This window comes from Ovis aries, chromosome 3 (assembly GCF_016772045.2).
Source record: "Ovis aries strain OAR_USU_Benz2616 breed Rambouillet chromosome 3, ARS-UI_Ramb_v3.0, whole genome shotgun sequence".
Taxonomy (NCBI): Eukaryota; Metazoa; Chordata; class Mammalia; order Artiodactyla; family Bovidae; genus Ovis; species Ovis aries.
In genome coordinates, this window is record NC_056056.1 from 160,732,424 (window position 1) to 160,747,868 (window position 15,445).

Consider the following 15,445-nt stretch of genomic DNA (forward strand, 5'->3'; position numbering starts at 1 on the left):
AGCTACAGTTTCCTAATTTAAACACCAGAGAGATGCTGTTATGATTAAATGGCATAATATATGAAAAATGTCTAGCATAGGTCTTGGCTTTTAATATGTCCTCAGAGAAGGCAATGGCACCCCACTCCAGTACTCTTGCCTGGAAAATCCCATGGACAGAGGAGCCTGGTAGCTGCAGTCCACGGGGTCACAAAGAGTCGGACACGACTGAGTGACTTCACTTTCACTTTTAACTTTCATGCATTAGAGAGGGAAATGGCAACCTACTCCAGTGTTCTTGCCTGGAGAATCCCAGGGACGGGGGAGCCTGGTGGGCTGCCCTTCATTGGGTTGCACAGAGTCAGACACGACTGAAGCAACTTAGCAGCAGCAGTGTTACTAGATTCCTTATATATTCTAAAATGGGCTTCCCATCCTGCCTGCCAACACAGATGTAAGAGACGCAGGTTCGATCTCTGGGTTGGGAAGATCCCCTAAAGAGGAGGGCATGGCAACCCACTGCAGTATTCTTGCATGGACATTCCCATGGACAGAGGAGCCTGGTGAGCTGCAGTCCATAGGATCTCAAAGAGTTGGACAGGACTGAAGCGACTTAGCACGCACCCATGCACATTCCAGAACTGAGGGGTAGAGACACAGTTTCAAAGGAGCTCACAGTACGGCAGAAGAGACCAACAACATAAAAAGTGCTGTGTCAGATGCAGCAGAGGATTCTGTGGAAATACACGAGAGGTGCTCCTGTGGTGAGAGGCACATGAGTCATAATAATGCAAAAGAACTTAACAACTTACAGACCCAGAAATGTTTTAATGCATCTTTTGTTACCTGAACATTATTGAGTGAAGTGTTTCAGTATTAACAAATCTCTGGCCACGGGCATTAGTATTTGCAAGAATCCTCTGGTCAGAAATATATTAATGAAACCAAAGCACTCTATGAATGTGGCTATTAGTAACAAAGATACACATACAATCTCATTTCTAAATTTTCCTCTTAAGTGAGTTTTACCTAAGACTATGTCTAGAGATACGCAGATGACACCACCCTTATGGCAGAAAGGAAAGAGGAACTAAAGAGCTTCTTGATGAAAGTGAAAGAGGAGAGTGAAAAAGCTGGCTTAAAACTCAACATTCAGAAAGCTAAGATCATGGCATCTGGTCCCATCACTTCATGGCAGATAGATGGAAAAACAGTGGAAACAGTGAGAAACTTTATTTTCGGGGGCTTCAAAATCACTGCAGATGGTGACTACAGCCTGAAATTAAAAGATGCTTGCTCCTTGGAAAAAAGCTGTGACCAATCCAGACAGCATATTAAAAACCAGAGACATTACTTTGCCAACAAAGGTCCATCGTCAAATCTGTGGTTTTTCCAGTAGTCATGTATGGATGTGAGAATTGGACTATAAAGAAAGCTGAGCCACAAAGAATTGATGCTTTTGAACTGTGGTGTTGGAGAAGACTATTGAGAGTTCCTTGGACTGCAAGGAGATTCAGTCAATCCTAAAGGAAATCAGTCCTGAATATTCATTGGAAGGACTGATGCTGAAGCTGAAACTCTAATACTTTGGCCACCTGATGCAAAGAACTGACTCATTTGGAAAGACACTGATGCTGGGAAGAATTGACGGCAGAAGGAGAAGGGGACAACAGAGGATAAGATGGTTGGATGGCATCACTGACTTAATGGATATGAATTTGAGTAAACTCCAGGAGTTGGTGATGGACAGGGAGGCCTGTCATGCTGCAGTCCATCGGGTCGCAAAGAGTCGGACGTGACTGTGCAACTGAACTGAATGCTTTGAAATGGCAGCACGTGACTTATATGACATACGAAGTTTCACTTGGAGCCTTCAGATTGTTTCATTGTCCTTGGGCTGTGAAGAAAGACCCTTCTTTTTAAGTACACTCTGCCATCATCCAAGCCTCTCTCCCTTGACATTTTATTTTCTCTTGCCTAGTAGATAATCTAAGAAGCCCAAGCTGCCTGGTCTGATACGACAGTTAAGATGATTTTTGCACATCAATTTGGTTCCTGTTTTCTAGCAAGATTGTCATTTGATGTTGAATCTCCCCCTTGAAAACTGTTGTATTGATGACCTTTTAATAGCTTTGTACTTGGCCTCTGTCTTGTTTATGTTTGTTTTTTTCATTTGTGGTCTAGTGTAGTGATCGTCAGAAGAACTTTCCATGATAGTGGGGATGTTCTGTATGTGTAGTGATCCATTTGACTGATACCAGGCAAATGTGGTTATTCAGGACCTGACATGTGGCTACTGTGACTAAGGAACTGAACTTTAACATTTAATTTTAATTTAAATGTAAAGAGCTATAGTAGCTGTGTGGCTTCCATATTGGACACCATGATCTGGTGTTTAAGACAGTGTCAAGCTTTTTAAAAATCTTGTTCCCAGGGTTTGTTTAGACTGGCGTGCTCTTAACTAATACTTTTGTAATATTCAAAACCTTGGAGTATATCCACTGGTTTTGAAGAATACAGCAATGCTTTGAAACTTGTTGTTTCTTAAAGAAAAAGAAATTTGTCCGTGATGGCTTTTAAAAAGCCCAATCTAATGAGTATTTTAAGTTCATTTGTACTTATAGTATGTATGCTTTTCAAGAAAAGAAGTAGAGATGGATTAATAGGAAGCTAACAGACTAGTGTCCAGAGTGACAACTTCGTGCTAGTCATTTCACATCTCATTTCATAAAACGATAAGGAAGAAAGACCATTAACAAAATAACAGAAAAAAATCAGTTTAAGTGCATTGCATTTAGATAACCATAGCTGTTAAACATGCCCAGATTTATATAGGAATGTTTTTCATATTTCTAACTTTATGATCTATTATTTAGTGAAACATTGAAGTGACTAAAGAGTTGCTGTTTTAAAAGTCCTCTTTAGAGCAGTCAGTTTTCCATATTTGTGAAGAACAAGTTAGAAATAGTATTTTTCACCTTTCAGATTGTTGTACCATTCATCCTGTTATCTGTGCCATTCTTTAAATCCAGAGCTGGAAACAAAATTGTGGAAATATTACCTGAACATCTGAGACAATTTCAGTCCCTTGAAACTTTGGACCTGAGTGGCAATAATATTTCAGAACTTAAAACTGCACTTCCACCCCTACAACTCAAGTATCTGTAAGTCAAGTTGTTTTTAACAAAATTTTCACCTGTGATGAAAATATTGTGCTATATTAAAAAAGAAACAACTTTTATGATAGAGACCAGATAGAGACTTTTTTTAACCACCGTCCTCATTTACTTCTTACACTTCTGGACTGCAGAAAAATGAGATCTCCTTTGACTACTATAGAGGAACCAAGTGCTTCTTTAAAAAATTAATTGAAAGTAAGCCGCTGGTGTGTTTTATTAATAAATGAATTTCACAAAAATTAGATAAGCATCTCTAACATGTTTGTAATCTTCAAATGTTTTAATCAGTCTTTCCCTAGAAATATGTGAATCATAGTCGATATTGGCCTTCAGCAACCTAAAGAGTTAATTATTTTAATGTCCATTGTAACAAATAATGGCTCAGCCCTCTGAACAAGTGTTTCTATACAGAGAACGCATGCACTTTAACTTCCCGAAGAGAAACTCAGCTTCAGACTTTCAACAGGTATATCAACAGCAACCGAGTCACGTCCATGGAACCCGGGTATTTTGACAATTTGGCTAGCACACTCCTGGTGTTGAAGCTGAACAGGAACCGAATCTCAGCTCTTCCGCCCAAGATGTTTAAACTGCCCCAACTGCAACACCTGTAAGTAAAATGTTCTCTTAGATATGGTGTCCTCACCTCCTCTAAACCCTTGGCATCTCCTCCCCTAAATGCCACCATGTGGCAGAAGGAGTTTAGAAGCAAGGATGCAGCTACCTTTCTTCTGAGAGCTGGAGGTGTAGAATCTGAATCAGAAAGAGCCTTAGAAATCACCCAGTGCAGTCTTCTGCCTGCGAAGGCAAGTTGGGTGTTCTGAGAGTGGAGAGTGTAGTCATTAAACAACCTCCATACAAAGACATCATGATGGCAGTGAAGATGTGACTCTCTTTCCACGGAGCTGCAGAGGGCGAGGATAATACCAGCAACTGACTGCAGGGGCCCTGGTAGCTAACGAGCTATAAAGAACTGTCTCATTAATAACGGTGGAGCCCTCTGAACAGGCTCCTCCAATATAGTGGTTTTCAGGCTTGGCTGCACATTACAGACACTTGGGGAGCTTTTAAAAATACCAGTGCCCAGGCCACACCCTACACCAGTTACATTAGAACCTCTGGGAGTAGGATCCAGGCTTCCATAATTTTTTAAAACTCCCCAGGTAATTCCAGGGTGCCAACAAGATTAAGAATGACTGCCTCAAAGAGAAAGTATTAAACACAGGGCAAATCGTGACAGACGGGAATCAACTTTTGTAAGCAGCTGAACAGGATAAGCTTGACGATCCTGCTCCTGAATAGACCTCGTGTTTTAACATGATATTCAGTACTCCCATTCTGGATAACTTTTAAAAACCAATATTAATATGTTTAGTTCTGTAGTGAATGGACAACAGTTTAGAAACTCAAGTGCAGTCTGGTGTCCATGTTTTATCGTTCTGAAGATGCATCCCATGTGTTGGAAGGGAATTTGTTCACTGCTAATAAATCAAAATTCTTCTCAATGAAAATGTTTAGAAATTTAAAATATCTTCTGTAATTTAATGCAGGCTAGTTTAACTGTATTGTCGTAATGTCACATTTCATTACTATCTCCAGAATTTGTCATATAAGCTAACTGTTTAACATCCAATGCAGTGAACTCAACCGAAACAAGATTAAAAACGTAGATGGGCTCACTTTCCAAGGGCTTGGTGCTCTGAAGTCTCTGAAAATGCAAAGAAATGGAGTGACAAGACTTATGGATGGAGCTTTCTGGGGGCTGAGCAACATGGAAATCTTGTAAGTGTGGATGGTCAGTTCCTGCTCAGGCAGTATGATCCTGAAATGCTCAGAAAGCATTCAGCAGCTTTTCTTTGAAATCCTGTGTTATAGCCTCATCATTGATAATCTTATAATTTAATATTTAGATTTGTTTCCGATGTTGTGACTGGGAATGTAGAAGCATAGTATTTTCTGGTGATATCTCTGTATAACAGAAGCTACACACTTCAGTAGGCATATGTAATAGGTTGTAATCGTGTCCATTTGAAGAGTCTCGATAATAAACTTAGGATCTTGCTTTTGACTCTTACTGTCAATGTAGGCAGCTGGACCATAACAACCTAACAGAGATTACCAAAGGCTGGCTTTACGGTTTGCTGATGCTGCAGGAACTTCATCTCAGTCAGAATGCCATCAACAGGATCAGCCCTGATGCCTGGGAGTTCTGCCAGAAACTCAGTGAGCTGTGAGTAGCCTGCTATTCTCCTCAGGTTTGAGAGCAGGAATCATGCCAGAGCATGAGCTTCTTAGCACTGATCTGTGAAATTTTCATAACAGAGTTTCCAAGGTGACAGCTTTTTTCTTTTTTGTTCACATGCAACCTAGGCATAGTTTTTTGGTGAGAAGTTGAAGCTGACTTCAACTTCAGCAACTGCCGTTTCAGTTCTGTGGCACAGGGGCTAAAGCAATGGTGGTGACTTTCAAATAAAAAGATTTTAATTACTAGGATTAGAAATAATGTTTACCTGAGTATTATTAAGAAGGAGGAGTTTTAAAATAAGGATTATTGTGGTAATATATATTACCTGTTGTTGCTGTTGTTGTTGTTTTTCCTACAAATCACTGCTTTGAATTGGAAAATAAAAGCTATTGTTGAGTTTTCGTTGTTATTCATTTTCTCTTTACAGGGACCTAACGTACAATCACTTATCGAGGTTGGATGATTCAAGCTTCCTGGGCCTAAGCTTGCTAAATACATTGCACATTGGGAATAACAGAGTCAGCTACATTGCTGATTGTGCCTTCCGGGGGCTTTCCAGCTTGAAGACTTTGTAAGTTACACAGTTTGGAAGTTACACATTTTGCTCTCCATGCATGAAGCTAATTGGTTCCTAAGCATACCTACTTTTCTCCAAGCAGATTTCCTTTGTTGTGAAGGAAATGTGTACAGCCTCAGAAGAAGTGTCTTAATCTTTCCCAGATCAGTTTGATTAAAATCAGTCCATTTCATCCATATGTGCTTCTTAGAGGGATTAGAAGGAACAGTGATCAGATTGGTGAGGTGATTACAGTTAGCCTTCTCAGGATCTCCAGGAAGTTGGTAACTGCTCAAGAGGCAAACAATTTTAAATCCACTAATTTTTTCTTTGTAAAAATGCAGATTAAAAATTACCCAGAGCATGAAAGATATATAAAAGGCAGCAAAGGAAGATGCCTGTTTGTGAGACCAGTTCTATCCAGACTTGATCTCTGTCCCAAGAGAAGGAAGAGAGAGTGGAATTAATTGACCTTTGAAAAAGCTCTCAAATATTCATTTGAATGTTGTGCAATGGGCTCTGGATTTTTGCACTGTCAGAAACTTTTGCCCTGTTCACTATTTGAAGCATTACGTAGTTGAAAAGTATGTTGTATGCTTTGGCAACCTGCTTCTTGCGTGGTTGGATTGGTGGTTTTAAAGTTCACCGTATTTTTCAGGCTATTCAAGTCTTTGAGAATTTAGTCATCTTGACAGAGGAGTTCATAGGACCAGAGGCAACTATCCTAATTTCAGGCAAAACTGTAAAATGTTGTTGTGGGAGGAGGTAAGAAGTATGTTGAAGAGAGAAAGAGTTTTCTATTGTTTTGAAAGGGGCAGAGATGATATTGGGAGTTATGAGGGATTTATTAGAAATTACATGATCTTAGCTTTCTAAGCAATAGCATCCTACTCCAGTACTCTTGCCTGGAAAATCCCATGGACGGAGGAGCCTGGTAGGCTCCAGTCCATGGGGTTGCGAAGAGTCGGACGCAACTGAGCAACCTCACTTTCACTTTTTGCTTTCATGCATTGGAGAAGGAAATGGCAACCCACTCCAGTGTTCATGCCTGGAGAATCCCAGGGACAGCAGAGCCTGGTGGGCTGCCGTCTGTGGGGTCGCACAGAGTCGGACACGACTGCAGCGACTTAGCAGCAGCAGCAGCAGCAGCTTTCTTAGCATGTCTCTAATAGGGAGTGCTTCCTTGGTGGCACAGTGGTTCAGAATCCACCTGGCAATGCAGGAGACACTGGTTTGATCCCTTATCCGGGCAGATTTCACATGCCACAGAGCACCTAAGCCCATGAGCCACAACAACTGAGCCCATACTTGAGAGCCCGAGAACCCCAACTGCTGAAGCCCACACACCCCAGAGAAAGCTCAGACAGCAGTGAAGACCTACCCAGTGCAACTGTAAATTAATTAATTACGCAAATAAAAAACCAATCTCATCTGGGCCACTTTGATTTAAAAAAAAAAAGGCCTGTATCTTTTGTTACGTATCTGGTACCAATTTCAGTATCTTTCCTTTTTAACTAGAGATCTGAAGAATAATGAAATTTCCTGGACCATTGAGGACATGAATGGTGCTTTCTCTGGGCTTGACAAACTGAGGCGCCTGTGAGTATGATTTGCTTCATAATTTGTGTCACTCTTTGACCCAAACGTTTTGTTTTTGGCCATGCTGCATGGCTGAGGGATCTTAGTTCTCCAGCCAGGAATTAAACCCGGGGTCACAGCATTTGAAGCCCTGAGTCCAACCACTAGACCACCAGGGTGTTCCCTAAACATTTTATCTTAATCAAACTCAGTTCCACATACAAGTTGACATCTTTAAAGAGTTGTGAAAAAAGGTGCTTAATCCGGTTGCTACCTTTTGTCATTTCCCCAAATGACTACGGTTATACAGGAAGTGTATTAATTAGGTTTTCTTCCTTGGTTATAGTGCTTTTATTCTGCAACTGGGTTATTGCAGCTGATTTTAATATCCAGATAAGAATTTTCAATTGTCTTGAGAACTTAGACTCTTGGGATTACCGTTGTGTAAAGGTTAGTGCACTTACTAAGTTAGCATTTGAAATGTCACAGGAATGTTTAAATGAAGTGATCCCGTGACCAGTGATCATTGGTGGGTTATCAGTGGATTCCAAGCAGTACAGGATAAAAACATGTTTCTGTTTGGCCACAAAATGGCCTTGCAGATGGGCAAATTCTGTTTTAAATGAGTAGCTTTCAAATTGACATCCATTTAATTCTAAACTTCTTTGAGTGATGAAGGTATCCATGGAGTGGGTGGGTAAGGAGACAGATTCCACTGTTACCTGCTTTATTTATGAGTGTTCTGAGACATTTTACTTGGAATAGGTTTCTGCCTCTTTGAAAACAATCACTGCTTTACTTTACCCATCCGAGTAATTTTTGAATACCTGTTTTTGCTGGGTTCTCTTGTCAAATGCTTTGCAACCGTGCTGAACTGAAATCAGTGTCATGGATATGTTTTTTAAGGATGTATTGTTTAATTGAAGAAAATAGAATATTCACAAATGATTTCAAAAGCAGTTCTTTTCATGAGAATTGCACTCCAAAATGGCTTTTTACCAACTGTTCTATTATAACATTTTTTTTTTTTTTTTTAAGAATACTTCAGGGAAACCGGATTCGATCCATTACCAAAAAAGCCTTCACTGGTTTGGATGCATTAGAACATCTGTGAGTAGCGGGAGTTCATTACCTGAAAGACTGCAATGGTTATCCCCTTATTTGTCATGGAAGATAACACAAACTAGAATGTAATTTTGTTGATATCCGCTCATATAAAATGTACACATCTATCCATCCTTTGTCTATCTACCTACCTACTTCTCTGTCTATACCCGTATGAAAGTGTAAGTGCACGGATACATGTTTCTTTTGCATTTAAGGGTATTTCTTTCCATCATTTTGCGGTTTTCTTTAGTTATGTTTCTCAAGCAGTGGCATATTTAATTTCTTTTAAACTACGATTTCTTAGGTACCCACTGCACATCGAGCATTATGTCAGGTATTTATTTCTATTTCTCAATCCTCATGAGAAAACTATTTAATAGCTGTTGTTATCTCAATTTTTAATTTAAGACATGGAGGTTCTAAGAGTTCCTTGCTTAAATTGAACAGTTAAGAGGGTGACTTGCAAGATCAATAAAGACGATTCCCACCCCCCAACCCCAGTTCCTGAGAGTGACTGGAGAGTTGTGACACTACTTGGAGAACTTTTGTTTGTTGTTGCTGTTGTTTAATTATAAAAAGCATGCAGCCTGTTTTTCCTCCTTTTGTTCTCATTCTCTTTTGCTACTGAGCTCTAAGTTAGCAGCTGGCAGGAACAAGGCTGAAACCAGGGCAGCCTCTCCCATCACAGCAGCTGTCTCCTTCACAACCTCTGCCTGCCCGGGAGCTGGAGGCACACCTTTCTGAAATGACAGTTAGGAACTCAGATGTTTTCAGGTACGAAGAGCGGAAGCTAGCCAGCCTCAGTGGGAGTCAACACCTGCAGGAGCACAGAGCCACTCAGCTTCTGATAACTGTGGGTGAATGTACATATTGATATGTACAGTGGGAGTCTGAAGCAGTTTACAGTGTGTCCAGCCTGACTTTTAATGTTTATAGCCAAAGGTTTTGTTATCTATTAACCTAGACAGTAGAAGTTAATCATTTAAAATGCACAGTTGGTTTGTACCGTCACTGGTGCTGTGTGCATAGTGATTACCTGCACCACTCTCCTGTCGTCTTCCTGCTGAGCCCTGGGCTGCAGAGGGCTCTGGACGGCCAGCCGTGGCCGCAGTGCCGCAGTCCGGGTTACAGTGGGTTGACTGTGCAGAGGGCGGGCCAGTATTGCTGGGCTTCCTGAAACAAGTTATTTTCAAAGGGAAACTAGCCAAAAGGGTTTGTCATCTGAGCCTTCCACTTTTGGGAGAGTGAAATTAGTGGATCCGTGGAGCATTAACATCTCCTTTAGTTTGTTAAACCTTCCTAACTCTCCCAACATCTTTCTTTGCCCACGTTTGGGACCTAAATTCTGTCTTCTCTTGCCCCTCATCTCATTCAGAATCCCCTTTATCCACTCTGAACCCTCTAAAGGAAATCAGTAGTACAGGCGGGGAGGACTTTAATTCAGACTGCTTGTTAGCACCAGTGGAAAAAAAATCAGCCCAGAATATTCTCTCCTTTTATGAACGTCCTGCCTGAAGTGGTTGTTTGTTGGTTTGTTTGTTTCAGTAAGTAGCCCCTGTCTGAACACCTACCTGTCTCCCCATTAGTAAGTTGTGTGTATCAGGAGAGGCTAGTGACTAAGAACATCAGTTTTGAAATTGAAAATAATTGAGTTCAGATCTTATCTGCCCCTTTCATGCTGAGCCAAGGTGGTTATACCATCTTCTTTTTTGTGTTGCAGTGAGGAATAAAATGTAATAATGTGTAAACAAAAATCACTTAACATGGTGCATGTCACAGAAGATATTCTACATGTGATGGTTTTTTAAAAGCATAATTATGAGGAATTTTAAATGTGCATTTAAGTTTCTAAAGTTTACTAATTTGAATAATGAGAAATACAAGAAAATAACATGGCAGAATGAGCCAAAAAATCTGTGTGTGGTGATATAAAATCTCTCTCACTGTAACAGGATCTGCCTCTGAATCAGATAGCCTTGTTCTTGAACACAAGCCTCCTGATGAGTTCTCAGATCACCCTATCTGTGCCTTTCAGCACATAGAATATTTTGGGGGTGAATTGGAGGTAGGCATCATGGGCCCAACCTGTGCCTGCAGGCACACAGTGACTATAATTTCCTCTAATGTATTTTATTTGGTGGTTTTTTCAGAGACCTGAGTGACAACGCAATCATGTCATTACAAGGCAATGCTTTTTCACAAATGAAGAAGCTTCAACAACTGTAAGCATTTCTTTTCTTTCCAAGAGTTTCACATAAAGCATTGAGGGGCCAACTGTCAAGGGATGGGGCATCCTGGATTATGTATCTGTAGAAAGTGTGTGGCACGTTCATCACATTACCTAACTTTTATAAACAGAAAGCAGGAGGAGTGGGGTTTTTGTTCCATTTGTTGCAAAGAGGAGTTTCTTTTTCTTAGATATGCGATTTAAATTTGTGAGACCCAGTATAGCGCAATGCCTCATCATCGTACTGAGATATTTTCAGCGTTGCTATGCTTCTGTCTCTCCCATCAATAAGAACAACAACAACAAAATGGTGCTAGATCCCCGTCTTGCATTCTAAGATGCACTATAGAATATTTATTCCATGGGATGTGTGTATTTGGTTTCTCCATTCAATGCTTTGTTAATATTTACTTGAATTTAGTTTACTTGTAGAAATCTGCATTTCATACAAAACAGATTGAATGTAATTACTCTCCTCAGGCACTTAAATACATCAAGCCTTTTGTGCGATTGCCAACTGAAATGGCTCCCACAGTGGGTGGCGGAAAACAACTTTCAGAGCTTCGTAAATGCCAGTTGTGCCCATCCTCAGCTGTTGAAGGGAAGAAGTATTTTTGCTGTTAGTCCAGATGGCTTTGTGTGTGGTGAGTGGAACTGTGGTCTTTGCCTTTTATTCATTTTTCTTTTTTTTCCTCCCATTTGTCCAAACAATGGATTTGCATAAATTTATATACCCTACATGAAGCTCTTATTTCTGCTGAGGTAGATGAGAATGGATCTGTAGTTTGCTGATGATTGCAGTTTTTACTGATGAAAACATTTTTTTTTCTATAATTTCTTCCTCTTTGTGTTGGCATCAGGGTGGTCTAGTGGAAAGAGAGCGACGTTATCTTGAGAGAATTGGAGGATAGTAGCAGCCCTGCTATTTAATTGCAAGTCCTAAAACTCAGTCTTCTAATCTGTGAAATGGGAATACTGCTGTCTGTCCTCCCCAGATCCAGGGGTTGTTGAGAGGTTCTCTTGAGTTCAGTGAAGAGACTGACTTGAATCTTTTGCAGATGCTGTTTACAGGGAATAGAAAGAGACAATTATTAGCTAGTAATTTCTAGACTACTAAAAATTTTATTGTCATTGTTTAGTCACTAAGTCGAGTCCAACTCTTTGCAACCCCATGGACTGTAGTATATCAGGCTCCTCTGTCCTCACCTGTCTCCTAGAGATTGCTCAGATTCATGTCCATTGAGTCAGTGTTGCTATCTAATATTTTACTGTTGGTGAGTAAAACATTACAAGTAACAGAAAGTTTGAGTTTATTGTAAATAAATTTAAGGGCCGTTGTTTTATTATACATCTAAGCCTCTCAGCATAGATGTCTGCTTACCCAAATTCAGAGAGCTAGTTAGCAGATCTGGCTCAGACGCCCAGGTTTCCGTCTCTCTGGTGAAGTCCCCTGTGTACTGCATTCAGTTCAGTTCAGTCACTCAGTCAGGTCTGACTCTTTGTGACCCCATGGACTGCAGCACGCCAGGCTTCCCTGTCCATCACCAACTCCCAGAGCTTGTCAGACTCATGTCCATTGAGTTAGTGACGCCATCTAACCATCTCATCCTCTGTTGTCCCGTTCTCCTGCCTTCAGTCTTTCTCAGCATCAGGGTCTTTTCCAGTGAGTCAGTTCTTCACATCAGTTGACCAGAGTATTGGAGTTTCAGCTTCAGCATCAGTCTTCTAATGAATATTCAGAACTGATTTCTTTTAGGATGGACTGGTTGGATCTCCTTGCAGTCCAAGGGACCCTCAAGAGTCTCCCCAAACACCACAGTTCAAAAGCATCAGTTCTTCAGCACTCTGTTTCTTTATAGTCCAACTCTCCCATCCATACATGACTGCTGGAAAAACCATAGCTATGACTAGATGGACCTTTGTTGGTAAAGTAATGTCTCTGCTTTTTAATACGCTGTCTAGGTTGGTCATTACTTTTCTTCTAAGGAGCAAGCATCTTTTAATTACATGTCTGCAGTCACCATCTGCAGTGATTTTAGAGCCCCCCAAAATAAAGTCTGATACTTTTTCTATTGTTTTTCCATCTATTTGCCATGAAGTGATGGGACTGGATGCCATGATCTTAGTTTTCTGAATGTTGAGTTTTAAGCCAGCTTTTTCACTCCCCTCTTTCACTTTCATCAAGAGGCTCTTTAGTTCTTCTTTGCTTTTTGCCATAAGGGTGGTCTCATCTGCGTATCTGAGGTTATTGATATTTTTCCCAGCAATTGGCATTTCTCCTGGCAATTGATATTTCTCCCAGCTGGTCTACTGCATTACTCTGCTGTTTACTATCTGATGTCATGGAGACCTTTGTGAAACTAAATTTGCATATAGAACATGAAATCAAAATTCACTTGAATTTTAGTATGTGTGTTAAGATATTACAGAGCCCAATTCTACTTTTGCCTTTAAATTTTATGTAAAACTGCTTTGCCTCCAATTGTTTAGTTAGGTACAAGAAAAACATATATATTTTTTTACATTACTGCATTAAGTGGTGCCAACAGTTTCTGCAAATAAAATATCTGATGTAGCTTTTGGATCTAAATGAGCATTTGGCATTCATTTGTAAGGGCCTGAGCTGTTCCTTTTCCGTGGTCTTTATTTCTCAGTTCTCTAGTCTCAAGATGCAACTCTCTATTACTCTGAGAAATACATAGGTGTAGGTGTGTGTTTGTGTATGTGTCACGTCCATGGATCTCTCACTCCCTCCACTGTGAGTCGGAACCTTGATTAACCAGATGAGAATTCTAGAATAGTCCTACAGAAAAAGAAACCATCCTGGTTACAACATGCAGGTGTGCCATTGGAAATTAGCTGCATTGGAGTTGTCAAAGGGTCCTCCATATCCTGTTCACTCACACTCAAACACACACACACACACGCGCATGCAGGCATCATTTTTTCAGTGCACCCAAATAATATGTTTTGGTTGATTTAAGATGCTTCCTTCTGGGTGTAGACCATCTCTGAGACCCTGTTCACTCACTCACTCAGCACACACACACACACACACACACACACATCATTTTTTCAGTGCACCTAAATAATATGTTTTGGTTGATTTAAGATGCTTCCTTCTGGGTGTAGACCATCTCTGAGAAACTGAAGTTCAGAAAGGTAACTTTTCCAAAAAGTAACAGAACTAAATATAACTGTTTGGAATGACAGAGCTGCTTATCTGTAATTATAATGTAGCTCTGACAGTGCAGCGCAGCGGCCTGATAGACTGTCCACCCTAAACTCCAGGCTGGAACCAGGGGCCCACAGAGAGCTTGAGGGATGCTTTGTCTTTCACTGCAGCTTTGTTTTCTCCTGCTCTACCTAAAAATGATTGCTCTTTGGGTTTCCTGGTGGCTCAGATGGTAAAGAATTTGCCAGCAATGCAGGAGACCCAGGTTCAGCCCCTGGCTCAGGAAGATCCCCTGGAGAAAGGACTGACTGCCCAATTCAGTATTCCTTCCTGGAGAATTCCATGAACAGAGGAGCCTGGCAGGCTACAGTCCATGGGGTCTCAAGGAGTTGGACATGACTGAGTGACTAACATTTAATAAGAGTTCTAGTTTTGGTAAATGGAATGTTTATTGCTGTCTTTAGTGATACTGATTATCATTATTGACATTAGATTTCTCATTTTTCTGCTTCTTATTTGTGGAGACCATGGGGGAAAATGCAGTTCCTGATAGTAGCACTTAAAGGTGATCCAGGAGCCTGAACGTGTCTTAACCAATTTCTTCTTGTATTTCTGCAAGAAAAAAAAGAAAAGCACAGGTCTGGAGTAAACTGTACTCCAAAATGTCAGTCTCCTCCCAGTTAGTGATGTGTAAGTAGGCCTCAGGCTCTATTTGGAATGAATGGCTGACTTTATACACTCTCTCCCAGTCTGTTGTTTCAACACTGGGACTGCTAGTCCATCTGTCACACATACACAAAGTGTAAACCTAAGCCACCGTTTGTTTTTGAGTTTCTTGGTGTTCCAATCTGAGTAGCATTTGGACTCTCAAGCTTTAAAGCTGTTTTGTTTCCTTCTCTCCATTTTGAACAGATGATTTTCCTAAACCCCAGATCACGGTTCAGCCAGAAACGCAGTCAGCAATAAAAGGTTCCAATTTGAGTTTTATCTGCTCAGCTGCCAGCAGCAGTGATTCCCCAATGACTTTCGCTTGGAAAAAAGACAATGAACTACTGCACGATGCTGAAATGGAAAATTATGCACACCTCCGGGCCCAAGGTGGCGAGGTGATGGAGTACACCACCATTCTTCGACTCCGTAACGTGGAATTTACCAGTGAAGGGAAATACCAGTGTGTCATCTCCAATCACTTTGGTTCATCCTACTCTGTCAAAGCCAAGCTCACAGTAAATAGTATGTGATCCGACTTTTCCTCTTGCATTTAAAGATATGTTTTTATGAAAGTACCTGGTTTCTTCTCTTTCTCTTATTGCCAACCCTGTCCTCTGCTCTCAGAGTTCTCCACCTAAACCCTGCCTTTCCCTACCTCTCACTCCATATTATTGATATTCTTGGTTAT

The 15,445-nt window shown here is 40.7% G+C and overlaps 1 protein-coding gene across 1 annotated transcript in view; it reads left to right on the forward strand.

Annotated features, from left to right (window-relative positions):
* LRIG3 (leucine rich repeats and immunoglobulin like domains 3) overlaps positions 1 to 15,445 on the forward strand; it is a 51,617-nt gene that overhangs the window by 27,499 nt on the left and 8,673 nt on the right. Inside the window, exons 4-13 of the mRNA XM_027967500.3 lie at positions 3,012 to 3,143; positions 3,625 to 3,768; positions 4,797 to 4,940; positions 5,245 to 5,388; positions 5,831 to 5,974; positions 7,478 to 7,558; positions 8,576 to 8,647; positions 10,795 to 10,866; positions 11,352 to 11,515; positions 14,959 to 15,279. Of these exons, the coding sequence (XP_027823301.1) occupies positions 3,012 to 3,143; positions 3,625 to 3,768; positions 4,797 to 4,940; positions 5,245 to 5,388; positions 5,831 to 5,974; positions 7,478 to 7,558; positions 8,576 to 8,647; positions 10,795 to 10,866; positions 11,352 to 11,515; positions 14,959 to 15,279 (1,418 nt within the window). The remainder of the gene's footprint in view (positions 1 to 3,011; positions 3,144 to 3,624; positions 3,769 to 4,796; positions 4,941 to 5,244; positions 5,389 to 5,830; positions 5,975 to 7,477; positions 7,559 to 8,575; positions 8,648 to 10,794; positions 10,867 to 11,351; positions 11,516 to 14,958; positions 15,280 to 15,445) is intronic.